The 19,073-nt window shown below is 38.7% G+C and overlaps 1 protein-coding gene across 1 annotated transcript; it reads right to left on the bottom strand.

Moving 5' to 3' along the window:
- Positions 1-329: 329 nt before the first annotated feature.
- CNIH1 (cornichon family AMPA receptor auxiliary protein 1) lies at positions 330-18,589 on the bottom strand. Its single transcript, XM_003901810.5, has 5 exons — positions 18,370-18,589; positions 13,114-13,182; positions 8,852-8,964; positions 7,022-7,165; positions 330-4,600 (listed from the first exon to the last, which is right to left on the bottom strand). The coding sequence occupies exons 1-5, from the start codon at positions 18,448-18,450 to the stop codon at positions 4,573-4,575; spliced, it is 435 nt and encodes a 144-aa protein (XP_003901859.1). The 5' UTR covers positions 18,451-18,589; the 3' UTR covers positions 330-4,572.
- Positions 18,590-19,073: the final 484 nt, after the last annotated feature.

The following is a 19,073-nucleotide window of genomic DNA, read 5'->3' as shown; positions in this document are numbered from 1 at the left end:
TAGCCTGGACAACAGTGAGACCCTGTCTCAAACAAAAATCAAAAAATTTTTTAAAATGCTTGACTAAACTACTTTAATACTAACTATAAGGGAAAACATCAACTATTCTATAACAGAGAAACATGAGATGTCAATTACTAAAATATAATTGTCCAGTTAAATATTCTAGTATTCCAGGGAAAAGTATTTTCTCTACCTCACCTGTGGGATAGTCCCCAAAACAATGAGCAAAGAGGGCGGAGAGAGAATCAGAGTCCTGGTCATACACAAACTAGCGGCATTTGAAATTAACACACAGACTCAGCAATTATGCATAAACTACACAAGGAAACATTTAAGACAACTTTTATTAAATACAAAAGCAAAATAAGCTCTAAGGAGTAAGGTAGGGCTATACTTAAGGGCATTTTCTGTGGACAGCGGGTACAGCACCATTAAGGTTAGCTTAGATATTAACAAACCATGAGCAGAGACAGCTAACTACATTTTATGTTTCTCTTAGTAGTTTTAGGGTCTGCCTAGTAATCAAGAAATTTTACTTCTCCAGAATACATGAACATGGTAACCAAAGAAATGTAAATACTTAGAAAAAGCACTACACAATAAAATTATGACATGCAATTCTTATGCATGTCAAGATGTTCTCTACATCTTCTACAATGTGCATTAACAAAATTAATGCAGATAAGACCTTCACTCCAACCCCAAAGATCTTACATGGTGAATACTATTTTCCAACATCAGCAGAACAAGCTGCAGTTACTTCTTTTAGACATTTAGCTTTAGAACTCTGAATTTCAAAGTAAAATTGTTATAAAACAGCTAGTCAATATATTTAGCAATAGAGCCACTCTTTTACTTTTGACATCATTCTGAGGTATTAATTCAGAACCATCTTCTAAGCTATCCTGGTAGTACCACAGACTCACTAGCTGCTGATCATACTGCAGATCAATGACTGATTTAAGCAAAGGAGCTTAAAATGATCTAAGGCTAGCATGATTAATAGTTTCCAAAAAGGATGAACATGAGTACTTTTATAAGCAATGCTAGATAAGATATCCATATTTTTCTTTCCCCTAAAGAATGTTGTTTTAGAATATTTTTGCCATCAAAATTTGATTTACAATCATACAGCTGATTGAGAGATGCACATTTATGGATGTTAAATGACATAAATAAGTAAACTAGACACATACTTTTAAACATAGATCATTATTTGAGTGGGCTTGATACACTGCTAGGATATAACCACACCTAAAGTGAAAGCTCACCCCCACAGGGTATAAGCGACACACAGAAGTCATTATTTACACCATGGCAATATTCCACAAACTCTATTCATAAACATAGAAGGAAAAGAGAGGTGCTGTACAAAGGAAAATATTTTGCTGGTTTCAAAGCACATACAACTTTATTTCCTTTATATGTAAATATTTGACATAGCTTCAAAATATACTGATTTGGGAAGCAGAAAAGAGCTCTATGAGAGCTGTCAGCAGGAGTGGTAGTCAAGGTGAACACACAGAACTGGCTTTAAAAGAGACACATACTGCAAACTGCTGTGTACTTTGTTGCCATGTGAGACCCTTATCTGGGTACATGAAATTGACTGGTAGGTCTGTCAGTTTGTGGTACAATCAGTGAGCCTAGGAAACCATTACTAATACTGGACCCATACTCAAGTCAAAAGTGGATAGCCTTGGTCATTTCCTGTCACTTCCCTTTCCCATGAAAAATAATTCAAACTTCAAACAAATTAGCAGTTTGTCCATAGCCTGGAACCAAACCCTCCTCTACCCTGGAATGGGGAGTGAGGAATATCATTAAGCATTGAGAAAACTGTCAAATATCATTAATAACATTTGGATATGAGTGTTCAAATAATTTCTACCCCTAAACCTCCTTAGTATTAAAGGGCCATATTGCCGTGATATAGTATTATTACTCAGTAAAGTAACTGCTAAACAGACATTTATTATGTTAGAGTTTTAATTCAGGACAATCTGTGGTATCCATAGCAACAAAAAGTTGTTGGTATAGATATAACCACAGATAGACACAAATGGGGAAAACAATTTCCTAGAGCTAGAAAGCTTTTAAAGATAAAGCACATAATACCAAAAGTAACTATAATAAGGTAAAAAAAAGAGTACCTAAGTGAACAGCTGTTGCTAAACAGGGAATGTTTAACTTAAACTGTATTGTAAATCCAGGTTAACCAAGCCTCAGCTGAACCCACATGAATAATAGGCTAGGGCCACCCCAAAGAGATTGATGTGGAAAATAAATCCAGAGCAATGAAAAGAGGCAGTCAGATATTGTCAGGTTCAAGTATTTTGTTTCTGCTTTCTCTTGGTAAGTGATCTAATTCAAAAAACACTGACATGGTAAAAGTGGGTAGATATTAGGACAACAGGTACTCAATATTCTAATCACTTACATGCCTAGGAACTAACAAACTACCACAAAAATGGATGAAACTCACTGTCAATCATCTCTGAGGAATCAGCTGAGGACCACGTATCTTATTTGGGAAACATGAGAAAGTGGCTTCCACAAATTCCAACCAGTAAACTTACTCCTGGAGAATATTCTGGAATAGATTATTAAAAGCATGTTTGTTAACACTTACGAAGGAAAGTAGTGTTTGCTAAGAGAGGCAGGGTTCATGAAAATATTTTGACAGGAATACTCAAGTAACAGCCCCAGGAAACCCATCTGGATTATAGACTTGGCCAGGTCTTGCATGATCAAAAGTCCTTATGAACAAGAAAGAAAAATAAGTGCATGCTGATCTAATCAGGTGGACTGGAAACTGAATGACTGCCTGTGCTCAAAGCATGAATCTTGAGAGCCCAGCAAGTACTCAATAAATAATTTGTTGCATGAACTGACAAAGAGTCAGATCCCTCTAGTTCTCCAGACAGTAAAATACCAGGTCTTTAAAGCTTTCCTTGTTATGGAATGGTTCGAGTCTCCTCACTCTTCTGGTTCTACCTCTCTTCCTCAACATACTCACCCCCATTACCCAGAACAGTTAACAGCTACTCTCTCTCCCAACCATGGGAAACCACTGAAATAAAGCATTTTTCACTAGTAGAGAATAAAACAGCATCTAATCCAACAAGTTATTAGAGTAAGATTTCCACAAACACATCCATAGACTTCCTGGATCATTATGTGAAATTTCTATACATTGGTTCTATTTCTTTTGATCCTCTTCTCAAGAAACTTCCGAACCACTTATTTTATTTTCAAATGCCTTAACTTCCTCATCCCAAATAAAGCACAAGATTTATTTATGCTTATGAAAACATGCAAGCCATAATTTACCTGCCTTACAAGCAGCGGCAAAAACTCAAATTTGCAAGCCATTTTACCTTAAAACTGACTGTTCCAAAAAGGAAAAATAAAAGTAAAATATTTTAAGTGCCACCATAATTTTTCTTAACTGGTAAGAGAAATGATGATGCTATGCCATCCACGTTTATGAATCTTGTCAAATGACAAGAGGTTGATGCGCTTGGCATTTAAAAATTTTCCTTTTTAGATCTAGGCATGGTATTTTTCAGAAAAAAACATAACATAGTACTTCACTTTTAAAAAAATGACAGCAACATGTCTTTATTATGGATTAAGCAAGTTTAAGAAATACTATTTGTAATCTCAAACAATGCACTGAAAGTGAGTCTTAATTTCAGAGTTTTATTGTATTGCACTAAAGGAACAGCAGGATGGTTATACAATTTTCTCTCGTTCAGTTTTAAAAATCTTAAGTACCTGCAAATTCTTAAGAATACCTTTACCACCAGATTAGAACAGTAAGAATAACCAATTTCTTAATAAGTAATGTCTTACAAATAAAAACACATTTAAAATAGCTTTAAATGCATTCTTCACAAGTAATTCAGCATATATTTTTATATCATGTTTACTTATGCTTAAGAATTAAAGCAAGTATATTTATTACTCCAATGGAAATATGGGAAATCTCTCATTCATGCAATATACAGGGATAATATTCAAGTCGAAGGGAAAATTCCCGCTTTTTATTTTTGTAAATGGATCCGTATATAATCATCTACATGACAGATAAGGAAACCCATGAAGTTTCCCACTAGTCAGATACACATTTTCAGTTCATCAGAAGCACCTGATATCTACAGCTAATTTATAATTAGATACTGTTTCAATGAAACCAAAATGAGCCCTACAAGTTCCTATGAACAAAAGCTTCCAATGTACTAGGACAGTCAGTAATTAATGCATCATTCAGAGGATTATGGCTGTTCCTTAAGAAGTGCAAGTTCAAACCTGTCAACACCAGAGGTAATCATTTTATATTAATTTATACGTAATTCCATTTAAATTCTTTATCCAAGTATAACATATGAAAACAGTCTTTCCACAAGCAAAAAATGTGGAAACATTTAAAAATAAGGAGTCATTTTTTAAAGTAACTGATCAGATTCCACAGGCTACTCTTGGACAGGATCTTGCTGGATAGAATCCCTTCATTTGGTGGCTTTTTGCATGCACTTAACTGGACCAATTCTTCTGTGTGTTGTTCTAAGAGCTCACCAAAACATAGATCATGCTGAAAAGAAGAAAAAAGCTGTTAATTTGAACATTCCTAATTATAAAAAAAAAAACTCAAGAGCATGAGAGAGTATGCTTTATATAGCAAACTAGTATCACAGAAAATGAAAAGACTAATGACAAGTTCACAGTGACTTTAATTTGCATTTATGGACTTTTGCCTAACATAGGACTTGGCTCAGTGCATGTGGTGTAGTTGTCCCCTATTCCCTTTCCAATTTTAGCAAGTAGAACAGCACAGCTGAAAGCTTAATGGGGGATCAGAGCTTAGTGAAGCCATCCAAACACCACACACTCTGGAGTCGTGTCTAATAATAGAATGAGCATCTCTGGAGGGCTCACTTCACACCGGGCCCTTAGGTCTTTCATACACATTACCTCGCTTAATCCTCCAAGCAGTCCTAAAAGGCAGGTACCAGTTGCATTCCCATTGTATAGAAAGGAATGATCAATCAAGGATCTTTCCCATTAGAGAAAGGCTCCAAGCAATAGCAACTTTTAGGAAGCAGTTAAAAAAGAAAAGGGGGGGAAACAGCAAAATAAAAGGCAATGACCTTTTGATTTAGGTTTAAGAACTGCCAAGGGCAATTCTACATAGAGTGATAGGGGAAAGGCACAGGGGCATGGTCCAAAAAGCATGTATCTCTAAACAGAAATACAAAGGAGTTGAACAAGCTTGATAGACAACTTTAAAACAGAACAAATGTCCTGGTGCTACCATATCCCGATGAACAGTTTCCCACAACTGCACATCTCCAACTTTATCATTTATTCAATCATTCATTTCATTTCTTTCATTCAACATGTATGTTTGAAGCGCCTATTATATGCCAGCCCTGTTCCAGACATTTGCTATGGAAACTTACAAAATGAAAATTAACAGGAAATTAAAATGACACATAGAATTTCACTTTTCAGAGCATTTCTTTGTTTCATACATGAGTAATATCTGCATATGCACTAAAGGATATTCATTTTCACAGTAATAGCCTCTAAAAGCATAAAAATACCAAAAATATCTTTTTCCTAAATTTCAGTCTAACCATTCTTTTTCTATGATGGAAACTTATGTATAAAGAGAAATATGAATATGAATATAAGCCTATCTTAGCAAGTTTTCGAGTAACGAAAAAGAGAATGGAACCTTATGCTGTTTTTTTAAAGCTTACAGCTCTTTTGGAAATATTCTGAAAATCAAGGAGAAAGCCCTCTCTAGTTGAATATGTATTGATAAAAAACGAGAAAGTATTTTATATAAGTGATGTGTAAAAGCATATTCACATGGCTTAAAGAAACATATAATTCTACATTTAACAGTGCCCTTTTCTAGTTGTAATAAGCAGTCATTTCACCGCACCTACAACACACCTACAGCAGGGGTTCTCAACCAGGGCAATTTTGCCCCTCGGGACATCTGGGCAATGTCCAGAGACATTTTTGGTTGTCATCGGGGGGCAGGAGGGCACTAATGGCATCTAGTGGGTAAAGGCCAGGGATGCTGCTAAACGTCCTACAATATACAGGACAGCTTCCCACAGAAATTCCCACACAGCCCAGACTGTCAACAGTGCCGAAGTTGAGAAATCCTGACCTAGAGGAACAATGAGTCCATCAGAGTATAAAAGGAAAAAAAATCAGGCTGGGCGCGATGGCTTATGCCTGTAATCCCAGTACTTTGGGAAGCCAAGGTGGGCAGATCACCTGAGGTCAGGAGTTCAAGACCAGCCTGGCCAACATGGTGAAACTCCTTCTCTACTAAAAATACAAAAATTAGCCAGGGGTGGTGGTACACGCCTGTAATCCCAGCTACTCAGGAGGCTGAGGCAGGGAAATTGCTTGAACCTGGTGGGGCGGAGGGTGCAGTGAGCAGAGATCATGCCACTGCACTCCAGCCTGAGCAACAGAGACTCCGTCTCAAAACAAAAAGGAAAAAAATCAGAAACTGCACCACCCTGTAAGGTAGAACTACTTATTTCATTCATACCACTCAAATCAAGCAAATCAGAAAATAAAGGGCAGAGCACACCACTTATGAAGCATGATAAAGAAAAAATGAAACATAATATCGGGAGAGACCCTGAAGACAAGCAGAAACCTGCAAACTCACACATCCCTATCCTTCAATGACATCACTTTGCCACAGAGAATGAGGACCATCCTTTACCAACTGAATGTGTCGAGAACTTAGGAAGCAGCATCCCTGACCAAACCTTCTGCCTCTGACAGCAGACTGGTTTACTGCCTTGATAAGCACCAGTGTGGGTCACATTGAGTGTGTGAGAATTTGCTGGTGTGCACCATGCACACTTAAGACACTAAGTTATTCTTCGAATGGATTTTAAGGTGTGAAAACCATAATGCCTGCAAACTTTTAAAGCAGCAAAGTGAAAGCATATTTCATTTTACCTTTTCAACTTACCCGTATAGGTAGTAAAAAAATGCTAGAAGATAAAAAGCTAATTTGCACCATCCTTCCTTCTGACAATATGCTAGAATATCTGCATTCATGATAGTTGTAGGGTCATAGAGTCCTGGGCCACTCATCACTGGTCTACTCATATACCTGGAATAAACACAGTCTATTAGGCATTCAGAAAGGGCTGCAAACGTTCAGATAAGAAAGCAGGTCTGTCTTCTAAAACATCTGTTACGAAAGGTGGTCCACACAGGGAAGCATTCTTTTACTTATGGGTAAAATGCTTTTCTTTTACCATCTTAATTTTAAAAGTAGAGTCCCTAATGAGCAGAATGAGATAGCTAAACAAGCTTCATCTAGTCTCTACCTTTTCAGAAATCCAAGAAAAACAGGAAGAACTGTAAAAAGAAAATAGGTGTTTTGCTTTTACTTATCTGGACATAATTTTAGATTTACAGAAAAGATGTAAGAACCTTTCACCCAGATATTTCAAATGTCCATTTTTACTATATTTGCTTTATCCTTTTCTTTCTCATTCTGAGTATTGTTTTTTTGTTTTGTTTTGAGACAGCGTCTTACCCTGTCACCCAGGCTGGAATACAGTGGTACAATCTCGGCTCACCACAATCTCAGACTCCTGGGCTCAAGCAATCCTTCTGCCTCAAGCCTCCCAAGTAGCGGGGACTACAGGCACACACCACCATGCTTAGCTAATTTTTTTGTATTTTTTGTAGAGAGGGGATTTTGCCATGTTGCCCAGTCTGTTCTCCAACTCCTAGGCTCAAGTGATCCACCTGCCTCAGTCTCTCAAAGTGCTGGGATTGCAGGGATGAGCCATTGCACCTGGCCCTGAGTAAATTTTTTCTTTTCTTTTTTTTTTTTTTTGAGATGGAGTCTCGCTCTGTTGCCCAGGCTGCAGTGCACTGGCACGATCTTGCAAACTCCACCTCCTAGCCTGAAGCAATTCTCTGCCTCAGCCTCCGAAGTAGCTGGGATTACAGGCGCCCGCCACCATGACTGGTTAATTTTTGTATTTTTAGTAGAGACAGGGTTTCACCATCTTGGCCAGGCTGGTCTTGAACTCCTGACCTCGTGGATCCACCCACCTCGGCCTCCCAAAGTGCTGGGATTACAGGCGTACGCCACTGCACCCGGCTAAGTACATTTTTTTCTGAATCATTTCAGAGTCCATTGTAGACCTGATACCACTTTACTCCTAAATATTTCTTCAGTATATATCTCCTAAAATCAAGGGCAATAAGGTTTTGACATGCCTATTTAAAACAAAAACTTCTAACTCTATATACTGCAGATATAACTATGGAAGTTAAAAATATTACCTTTTACAAATAACCTAACTTAGTCATAAACACAGAAAGAAATTCGACATACACTGTACATTTTGACTTATCTGCAGTTCAAGGACAAGCAAAGCTAATCTAAGTTGATAGAGGTCAGTGGTCTTGGGAGGTGTGGAGGGTAACTGACTAAGATGGGACACAAGTGCATGCTCTGGAGGCCACAACTGTTGTGTATCTTGATCTGGGTGGTGGTTTAACAGGTGTATACATATGTAAAAATTCATTGAGCTATATACTTCAGACTTGTGCAAAACACTAAGTTATACTTCACTTTTTTAAAAAAAATTCCTTTAAAAATAAAGCTCTGTAAGAGGTATTGAAACAGTTTTTGTTCATCCACTTGATTTTTTAAAAAATAAATGCCAACTAAGCTTCCATTTTTATGTAGGTAACTAGCATGTGAGATAACCATATCAACCGCAGTATATTTAAGTTTTCATTTTAAAAAATTAAAAGTGTATCTAAATATTACCTCCAAATATGATATGCCAAGAGGGGCATGTTGAGACCCAGTGTAAGCCACTCCGCTGCACAGAGAAACATGACACAGAAGAAAGCGTGGATGAGGTACTCTGGGAGTACAAGCTGGAAGGAAAACACAGGCCAGTGATCAAAATGCCTCGGCATTAAGTCAACTGCTAATCTGGAAAGCAGGTGGCAACCAAGTTTCCATAATGAAAAATCACTGTTTTCTTAGACTCAGAAATAAAAGATGCTACTGAGTTTTATTTCCATGTTTAACTTTTTACCAAAAGTAGGATTACAGGCAAACTGACCAGAGTATATAGCTTGCACTAACATAACATAGTAAGATACATGACTTAAAATTTAAAGCTCAAATTCTTAGAGTAATAGATCAAATTATACAAAGTTACCACCCAGACTGTTAAACAATTTGCTAGTCAACTAGAATACTTTTTCTTTCCACCATTCAACAATGATAGAAGTACAAAAATGAGATATCTGATCACATGCAACATATTAAAAGTTCCACAGAAACAAAACTCCCCTTTAGAATTTTACACATCGGTGTTTTTAAGCCTTTAACAGAAACCAGAAATGCTACATACACAATATTTAGCAAACCACATCGCATTCCCACAGAAGTAATTTTTTAATGGAAAGCCAGTCAGCCAATAATCTCAGCACAGTGGGGGGAAGAACACTAATATGCACAAATGTAAAAGATTTGCTTTCTGCAATGTAGGAGGGAAAAGACTGAGTTCTTAACCATGAAATTAGGATTTTCCAGGTTCCCAAGTTCTTATTCTTAGGTGGCCTTTCCGTTTCTTTACGCCTGCTTGCCAACAAAAAGGTAAGACACAACAGAAGACCAGTAGAAGCTCAGAACCCAAAAACAAAATAAACCTTTTGGTAGTAGGTAGTATTAAGTGAAGAAAAATTAATCAAGCAAAATGCTTTTTATAAAATGACCACGAGTTAATGCTTTATTTTAAATTATCTTTCCCATCCTAAAGATTTCAGCCTGAGAACTTTGTGAAATAAAAATACCAACACCTCTCATTGCAAGTTTCAGCCAAAGTATCTCCTATAAGTCACAGCTACAAAGCCAGTTTCTCAAATGTTTACTTCATACCAAATGGAAATCATGTGAATACTTATCATCATCAGCTCACTCCTGAGGGGAAACCATGGCTGTAGAGATTGTAATCATACTATATACTCAGGCCCATTTTCTCATACTCCCAAATTACTCTCTCCAATTTAAAGCTGTAGAAGGGGCTTTTAAATGAATACTATTTTAGATAAAATCCAGGTAAACAACTAATCTATACCACTAACCAAATACTTTCTACAAACGTAAACATTATAATAAAAGATAAACTGTGCATATGTACATAAACTTCTAAATAACATTTAAGCCAGCATCTATTTAAGATCAAAGTTCTCTAAACAAGAAAATGGCTATAGGACTCCGAAACTCAAGGACTATAACCAGAACAAACCATGAAAAACATACATTTTATTAAGAATTCCACTACAGTTGCTTTTGTAATACTTGTTTAAATTACAGATGTTGTCTCTAAAATGTAATAAGCCTATTTCAGCCCTAAAAAGCCAACTGATATCTAACAGACAAATCATCATGCAAGGTTTTACCCTACACTTACAGACTGAAGTATGGAAAGAATGATTTTGAAGAAAGCATGACCCCCTCCCGCTCTTAATATACTTTAATAAAAAGTGTTAATAAAGATAACCTACAACTCTACCAGTTCTAATATGAAACAAATGTTATTCCCTCCCTTCTCCTCAAAAGGAGTCCAGAAACATTTACTACCCATCTCTCTTAAAAACCAACCCTCTCCGAGCATTCTTTAATGACAAAATTTCCCCTTAAGTGACACAAAAATTCTTCCATTTAGGAACCAAGGTTCAAACAGAAACTAGTATCCAGAAAAAATACCTCATGCAAATATAGCTGAAATGATAGTATTTAAACATGCAAAACATAATATTCTCTTGTTAAAGTTCACAATTTAAAAAATGGTGATATTTGTCTTCCCCCATACTTTGGCAGAACTGTCAAAACAAATTTAAATAGGGAAAACTGTCAGATGCACTGCTATTCAGCCAATTATCGGCACCCTATCCAAAAGGCAACCTGTGCTGCTATAAAAATGGCCTTCAACCTCCTGCAGCATTAGGATGTCCCAAGCACATGTCTCTTCTCAGTGAGAATTTCTTTCCATTAAGAAAAGCCAGGAATCACACATTACCTGTTAAAATGAAACCAGTCCCTCCTAAATTTACAATACATTAGGAAAATACAAGAGTTTGAGCTTCAAAAATTAGGATGTCTTGAGTTCAAATGCTGACTCTATCTTAGCTGTATAACCTTCGGCAAAGTGCTTTAACCTGGCAAAGCTTCAGTTTACTCTCCTATTCATGAGATAACAATATACCTACCTCAGGAGTGTCATAAGAATTAAATTAAAAAATTCAGGCAAAGTGCTTAGCACAGAGCCTAGCACCTAGGAAAATCCTCATCTGATTTCAGATATTTTTACCTTCATCATCATTTGGTTATTCGAAGTAATGAAAAGACAAACAGCATAGAACACTATTAATAAACAGCTATCAAAAGGGGAAATTTCAGTTTCTTCATTTCCTGGTAACAACTTCAACTACTGAGGTTAAAATGTTTTACAATTAACACTTACTACTTTCCAACAGAAGGCAAATTCATCTACTCATATCTTGTTTCATAACAGCAAAGAAACAGGTAATAAGTTAATACTTTTAATTGTACCTACATCAACTCTTACTGTAACAGTTCTCTAAAGACAAACTAGAAATCTCTTCCACCATCCACAGTTATCTAGGAAACAATAATAAAGTACCAAACTAACTTTCTAGATGCTTTTCCAAATAAAATCCCTCTAGCACACTAGTGCTAGTACACTAGTATGCTAGACAACTAAAATCTACACAAACTCTCCCCTTCGTTAAGTAATTTTTAAAGCTGAATTACTGTATTTTATTTCTTGAAGACATACCGATGGCTTTCTTATAAACAACCAACCATTCAATTCCTGACCAATCACGCACAATCAAATACACAGGCTAAAGGAGAATCTTCCTAAATGCATTTAAAAATACAAAAAACAAGCTGGGTACCTTGGTGTGCGCCTGTAATCCCAGCTACCCAGGAAGTTGAGGCAGGAGGATCACTTGACCCAGGAGTTTGATACGAGCCTGGGCAATATAGAGAGATCCCCCCCACCATCTCAAAAGAAAATTTTAAAATACATACATATATATTTTTTCAAACACCCCAAGCACAATGGAGCTACATTAGCACTAAATTCATGATGGCTCAGAACTTCAGGCCTGTTTCAGAAATAGAAAGTAAATACACACTAGAAATAACTACGTAGACATTTGTATACAAATTGTTATCTACAAAATTATGGCACCTTAAGTCCAAAGAATGGCATTACTGTGAGATCCCAGAGCCCCCAGAACAGAGGTATCCACCTAACAGGCTCTGAATAAACATCAGCTGAAAGAATGACTCATTTATTCCAGAATATGCAAACCAAAGACAAACTAGATATGGCAGATAAGTCCATACTAAAGATTTCACTCACATACTACCTCACCATAAGTCACAACCCAAGAATCATCTCACCATCTATTAGTCATTTTATGTTAACCAACTTTCAAGTACTGCACTAAATAATTTCACATAGAAGTGCCTATGGCTATAACATAAAAAAAACGCATACGCATTTAACAGCTTTCCCTACTTGACCGGGCTAGCAAGCATATATTTGCATAAAATATGAAATTTCATGAAATCATAAACCTCAACAGGCATATGAACGAGCACACTGAACAAAACATTACAAATACAAATGCCCTAACCCTCCCCATGAAATGAATATAGCATTAAAACATTAAACTAAAAAGCAGTACACACCTTTAATGCAATTTTGACTCTTTTAATCTTTTTGACCTTTTCAACTGTCTTTGGCCGACAATGTAAAAAGCAGATTGGAAGAATGTTAGTATGACAGCTGACAAGACCACCAGCAGATTAATAATAGAATAGTCAAGCATGACAGGAAAAAGATTTTTTAACTTCTGCCTACTTCAAAAAGTACAAATATATTATGCTACTCAGAATACTGGCCATTTTCAAATTACATCAAGTTAAAAACAAATATATTTTTTAAAATTAAAGATAAATCCTATATTATAACTTACGGGATTCAGGGTATTACACTGGTCTATAGGATTCTTGTAATCAGTCTTCAGCTCATCAAATGCTATAATCTAAAATAAAATTAAAACAGTTAGGAACACTCACTTTAATTAAAAACAGCAACAAACCTGCCCCATATTCAAATAATTATTAAAGTTAATAAAACAAGAACAAAAGTACACCGAGATCACAAATACCAATTTATACTAAACTCATATATGACAAAAAGAAGAGCCAGAATCCAATTTAAAGAAGTGAAAACATTCTTATCTCAGCATCACTAAAATTTGGTATCACTGTAATAAATACCTCCAATTTTCAATTTCTTCAATGCCTCTGCTCAAGTTATTTCAACTTATCTCTACTTGAAATAATCTTCTGAGTAGAAAAGTCGTTTCAACTGTTTATCCAAATTCCTCTTTATCCAAAAAAAAAAAAAAAAAAACAAACCTTCTTATGCCAATTTCTTTCTGTAGGTTTTCCTAACTCCTCTGGGCAGAAGTAATTGCATCCCTGTCCACATCTCCACACAGCATGGGACTCTATAATGCCATCAATATGGCTTTTCTCATTGCCATGAGTGTGGTATTTACACACAAGTCTGTCCTCCCCTCTACATTCTCAGGGAGAAGGACCATTTTTATTTATCTGTGCATGCTCCTCCTCCCTTGGCACAGTGCTCAGTGGGACACTAGAGATGGATTTTAACTCTTCAATTTGTTCCCATTTGTGCACAAACACATACATTTCTAAGGATGCTTCTGTCCACACTCTGGAGGAATGTGTCAACCTCAAGGGTCACTAGAATGTACGTTAAGAGTCAAAATAGGGGCTATGCATCACTTTGTGGCATCATTTCAGGTGTCAAAGAAAGAAGACAAAGGCAGCAAGTTGATGGGGGAGCCATGTTAGTTGCTAACACTACTCATCCCAGGTACACACAACCTAAGCTACCCTTCCCCTAATGAGTTAGGAATAGTATCTTTACATGTCAAAGTGTTGCTCAATATTATCAGTAATCAGTAAAGTTACATATTTCCATCTTTTAACATGACTGTTTATTTCCCTGTTAAAATTTAGTTTTATAAAAAGATGGTTTAATTTCTAGAGTTCTATAAAATTCACCAACCTGCCCGAATAAAAACTCCAACCAAATAGCAATAGAAGGAAAATAATAAAACATTAGAATGTAATCTCTAAAAGAACAAAGATTGTTATATTTACTATTATGTCCCAGGGCCTAAAATATAAAATAGTGCCTGGCACATAGGTAAGTGCTCAATAAACATTAAATGGAAGGAAGGGGTGAAAAAAATAGCACTTGGGATTAAAAAAAAAAAAAAGTGCAGAACTCACCAGAGGGGATTTCCCTTGGCTAATGACACCTAACACAAATGTTAAAAATATAAATGTGAGGCCCGGCGCGGTGGCTCAAGCCTGTAATCCCAGCACTTTGGAAGGCTGAGACGGGCGGGTCACGAGGTCAGGAGATCGAGACCATCCTGGCGAACACGGTGAAACCCCGTCTCTACTAAAAAGTACAAAAAAACTAGCCGGGCGAGGTGGCGGGCACCTGTAGTCCCAGCTACTCGGGAGGCTGAGGGAGGAGAATGGCGTAAACCCGGGAGGCGGAGCTTGCAGTGAGCTGAGATCCGGCCACTGCACTCCAGCCTGGGCGACAGAGCGAGACTCCGTCTCAAATATATATATATATGTGTGTAATTAGAAAATACTAATTTCTTATTACTTATGGACATGATTAGTCAGCTACTTGATGTCAGCCGTGGTATATATCCCCAATACATTTTAGTAATAAAGCTCAAGACAAGGATCATAATCACAAGTATTTGTCAATAACAAGATTCAACTTAACAGAATACAAAACCTGTCTTTAAAACTGACATTTAATTGGATATTTTCTTCAGGTGACTTAAAGAGAATCTTTTTTTTTTTTTTTTTTTTTTTGTGAGACAGGGTCTTACTCTGTCACCCAGGCTGGAGTGCAGTGGCACAATCTCGGATCACTGCAACCTCCACCTCCTCGGCTCAAATGATTCTCCTGCCTCAGCCTCCGGAGTAGCCGGGACTACAGTTGCATGCCACCACGACTGGCTAATTTTTGGATTTTTTGTAGAGATGGGATTTTACCATGTTGCCCAGACCGGTCTCAAACTCCTGAGCTCAGGTGATCCGCCTGCCTTGGCCTCCCAAAGTGCTGGGATTACAGGTATAAGCCTCCGTGCCCAGCTACAAGGGATCTTTTAAGTATGTTGTTGAATGGGTTTCTCTTTGAGTGCTATAGGTTAGGGTTTTCGAAACTCTTCTGAGAAGACTCTTAAATTAATGGTTTTCAAATCTTTTTGCAGCTATGTGGCTGAGCAAAGACACCCACAAAATTTCCCACAGAAGTATAACAAAAATAAAACAGATAAATCCCTAATGATGCCCAAGTACACAATTCAGGATACCTTCCAACTTGTTACACATCTTTAAGGAATGACTTCTAAACTTTTAAGTTTTCAAACAATCTATGCTCCCGACTCTATTCTCCACAGAGCATCAATCACATGAATTAGGACTAAATTGACAGATATAATCGTCAGCATAAAAAACATTCTCTAATACAGTGATTAATCTAAATAAGATTTTTGGAATGTAATTTAAAAATTGTAAAATGAGTCTTCTGAAAGTTACTTCAACTACCTGCTAGAGTTTGGTTTAACTTCTCCAAATCTCAGGTTGAAATCTGATCCCCAATGTTGGAGGCGGGAATCTAACGGGAGGTGTTTGGGTCATGGGAGCAGATTCCTCATGAATGGTTTGGTGTCATCTTGGAGGGAATAAGTGAGTTCTACTATTAGTACCCAAGAGAACTGGCTGGTAAACAGCGCCTGGCACCTCTCCTTCTTTTTCCTTTGCTTCCTCTCACTATGGGATCTCTATACACTACTCCCCCACCATGAGTGGAAGCAAGCTGAGGCTTTCACCCGATGCCCAGTCTTACAGCCAGCAGAATCCTGAGGTAAATAAACATCTTTTTTCTTTGTAAATTACTCAGCCTCCCCGTATTCCTTTATAGCAACACAAATGGACTAAGATACTACCTAAGATGATAAACATAAGGATATATGGATAACAGAAAAATTAAAACTATCTATTTAGAATTGTTTCCAAAAGGATACTAAGTCTCCGAATGAAGAAATCCCTAAGCACAAAAGCTCTCCATGAATCTGTGGTACAATTTTTTTTTTTAATTCTATAACACGACTTAAAATTATTTACTTCGCCCAGACACGCATTTGTTTCGAAGCTGAAATTAAATTACCCATTTTTTGAAAGTGCAGTTCAGGTTTTCCGTAAGCCAAACACTACTTGGTCCAAAACGTACAAATGTGGAAAAGGCTACCCCAGAGCTCTAAGAATCCCCCTCATTCCAGAAAAAAGGAATACCCATCAAGCAGAGGGTGACTTAAAGCTACATCTACAGATGGAATGGAACCACACATTGTCTTTTTTTTTTTTTTTTTTTTTTTTGAGACGGAGTCTTGGCCCAGGATGGAGTGCAGTGGCGCCATCTCGGCTCACTGCAACCTCTGCCTCCCGGGTTCAAGCGATTCTCCTCCACCTTAGCCTCCCGAGTAGCTGGGATTACAGGCGCCCACCACCACGCCTGGCTAATTTTTTTGTATTTTTAATAGAGACAGTGTTTCACCATGTTGGCTAGGCTGGTCTCGAACTCCTGACCTCGTGATCCTCCCGCCTCCGCCTCCCAAAGTGCTGGGATTACAGGCGTGAGCCACCGCGCCCAGCCATGGAACCACACATTTTCATCACAGGCTTACTAAGGCTGAGCTAGTCTGTATCCCAAATTATCTTTGGTATTGTTCTTCCACCAAAGCAGAGCTGAAGATGCTCTTCAAATTACTGGCTCTTACTGACAAGCATTCTGAGTTAGCAGTTATTTCTGACACAGTTAATAGCCTACATAAGTATTCCTGATTACAATAAGCAGTCAGGTCCTAAAATAATTATAAACATAACCACACTGCTTAGCAAAAAGAATGGATTGTGATATGCTTCCACTTTCGAGATTTTTTTTGCATAAGACGCTGCTGCTATTGAAACATTCTGCCCCTCCTTATGTTTCATAGAAATCCTTGTTACGGGCATGATGAAACCTGACTTAAAATCTACCTAAGAGTGAACGTGTTCATTCAAATTAAAAGCAGTATAGGAGAAGGTACTGGAATACGGGGAAAAGAGAAGCAAGTATGAGATAAATTTTTAATGAATGATTTCCAGAGGGCTCTCAATGCTTTTAATTTTGTGCTAAAGCAACAGAAATTCTTAAAAATCTCTGTAGAACTATGTCGCTGGGAACTTACGACTTTGGACCAGTAATGCTGTGCTTTCACCCTGCAACAGTGATGATGATGTGTGTAACAGAAATAAATACTGCCCTCGAAAAGCTTAAGGTTTCTGAGCAACTCAAAATCAAAGAAAACCCCCTCTACTAAATCAAGCAATCCTGAATATAAGGGTGGCTTGGAAGGCTGCCGGTTGAAATTCCAGCGGTCAAAGTATGATTTGGGGGGGAAACGCGGACATGCAATCAACAAAGTAATCAATCGAACTTGCATCAAAGTTCACCAGGAAACAATAATCTGGAAAAAGAAAAAAAAAAAAGTAATTTGATTTGAAGAGCACCCAACAAGTGCTGAGAAGTAGAGTTGGAAATTCACCCTAAGTAGGTTACATTTTGGCCACAGTTCTGTGGAAACCCTAAAAGAAAGCCAATCTATATTAACAAAAATTAGGAAAACTTCATTCACACTACGCCCGTATCACCGCGCCGTTGACATCCTCCCCGGGGATGCAGGGATACGGGGATGCGGGGATACGGGGATGCGGGGCCGCGGGCCAGCAGAGGTCGGTGAGAGCGCAGCGCGGAACCGCAGGGGCCCGCCTGGACCGCGGCCGCCCCACCCAGCCCGGGAGGAGTAGCGGTGCGCGCGGCCTGCGCCAAGACACCGCGGGCGCATCCACCGGGCGACCGCGCGCCCAGGCTCCTCCAGTACCCGCGGCCCCCAGACCGCGGATGGATGGCGCGCAGACCCTACGCCGCGCGGCCCGCACCAGCCGGACCGCAACCCAGGCGAGCAAACCACCCGCCGCCGTGGCGGCCCCGACCGCGAGCCCCGGGCGAAAAGAGGCTGCGCTGCCGCCTCGCCCTCCCTCCCACAGCCCCGGCTACTCACGTGCCAAATGGCGAAAAAGATGAGCGCGGCAGTGAGCAGCAGCGCCAGCATGTAGCAGAAGGCCGCGAACGTGAACGCCATGGTTAGGGAGGAGGAGCAGGGAGCAGCGCCGGTGCCAGCGGAGAAAGGCGGCGCAGGGCCCTCTGGGTAAAACCATTCACTTCCCCCGGCCACAGCCACGACCGCCGCCGATACCGCCTCGGCGCCAGCCCTCTCAGCGCGCCTGCGCACCAGCCCAGCCGCCCCGGCGCCCTCTGATGGCCGGAGTCTGCGTTGCACTGACATTGTCCGCACAGTTGATTATTTTTCCTTCCTCCTCGCGTTTATTTTTTCAACAAATATTTATTGAATGAGTGCCTAGTTTGTTACAGGTACCGCGTTTCTCGCTTCACATACAAAGATGAATAAGATAGTACCTGCACTGAAAGAACTTAGTATAGTGCCGGAAATGAACACCTAAATAAATAATTACTTTATTATAACTCTGTAAACGGATGTGTGTGGGATGTTCTGAAAGGTCGAAGAAGGACAGCCAGCCCGCCCGGGAGCATTTAGGCAGGATTCCTGCTGTAGGTGTTTCCTAAGTTGGCCTTAGATGAGGAGCAGAAGTTCTCCAGGCAAAACGAGGGTAGAACTGGCAGTCCAAGGAAACGGTGCAGAATGAGGAAACGCACAGAGATGGAAAAAAGAAAAGAAAACTAAAG

Source organism: Papio anubis, chromosome 7, assembly GCF_008728515.1.
Source record: "Papio anubis isolate 15944 chromosome 7, Panubis1.0, whole genome shotgun sequence".
Lineage (NCBI taxonomy): Eukaryota > Metazoa > Chordata > Mammalia > Primates > Cercopithecidae > Papio > Papio anubis.
The sequence above is the reverse complement of the archived record's forward strand: the minus strand, read 5'-3'. Positions and strand labels throughout refer to the sequence as shown.

What these genes read in the sequence shown, in the direction of transcription:
- CNIH1 (XM_003901810.5), bottom strand. Translation starts at nt 18,450, where the DNA reads ATGGCGTTCACGTTCGCGGCCTTCTGCTACATGCTGGCGCTGCTGCTC. An exon ending in TCTTTTTCGCCATTTGGCAC is followed by an intron (nt 13,183 to 18,369) that starts GTGAGTAGCCGG and finishes ATTTTATTTTAG; the next exon opens with ATTATAGCATTTGATGAGCT. An exon ending in TTGGCATATCATATTTGGAG is followed by an intron (nt 7,166 to 8,851) that starts GTAATATTTAGA and finishes TGTTTATTCCAG; the next exon opens with GTATATGAGTAGACCAGTGA.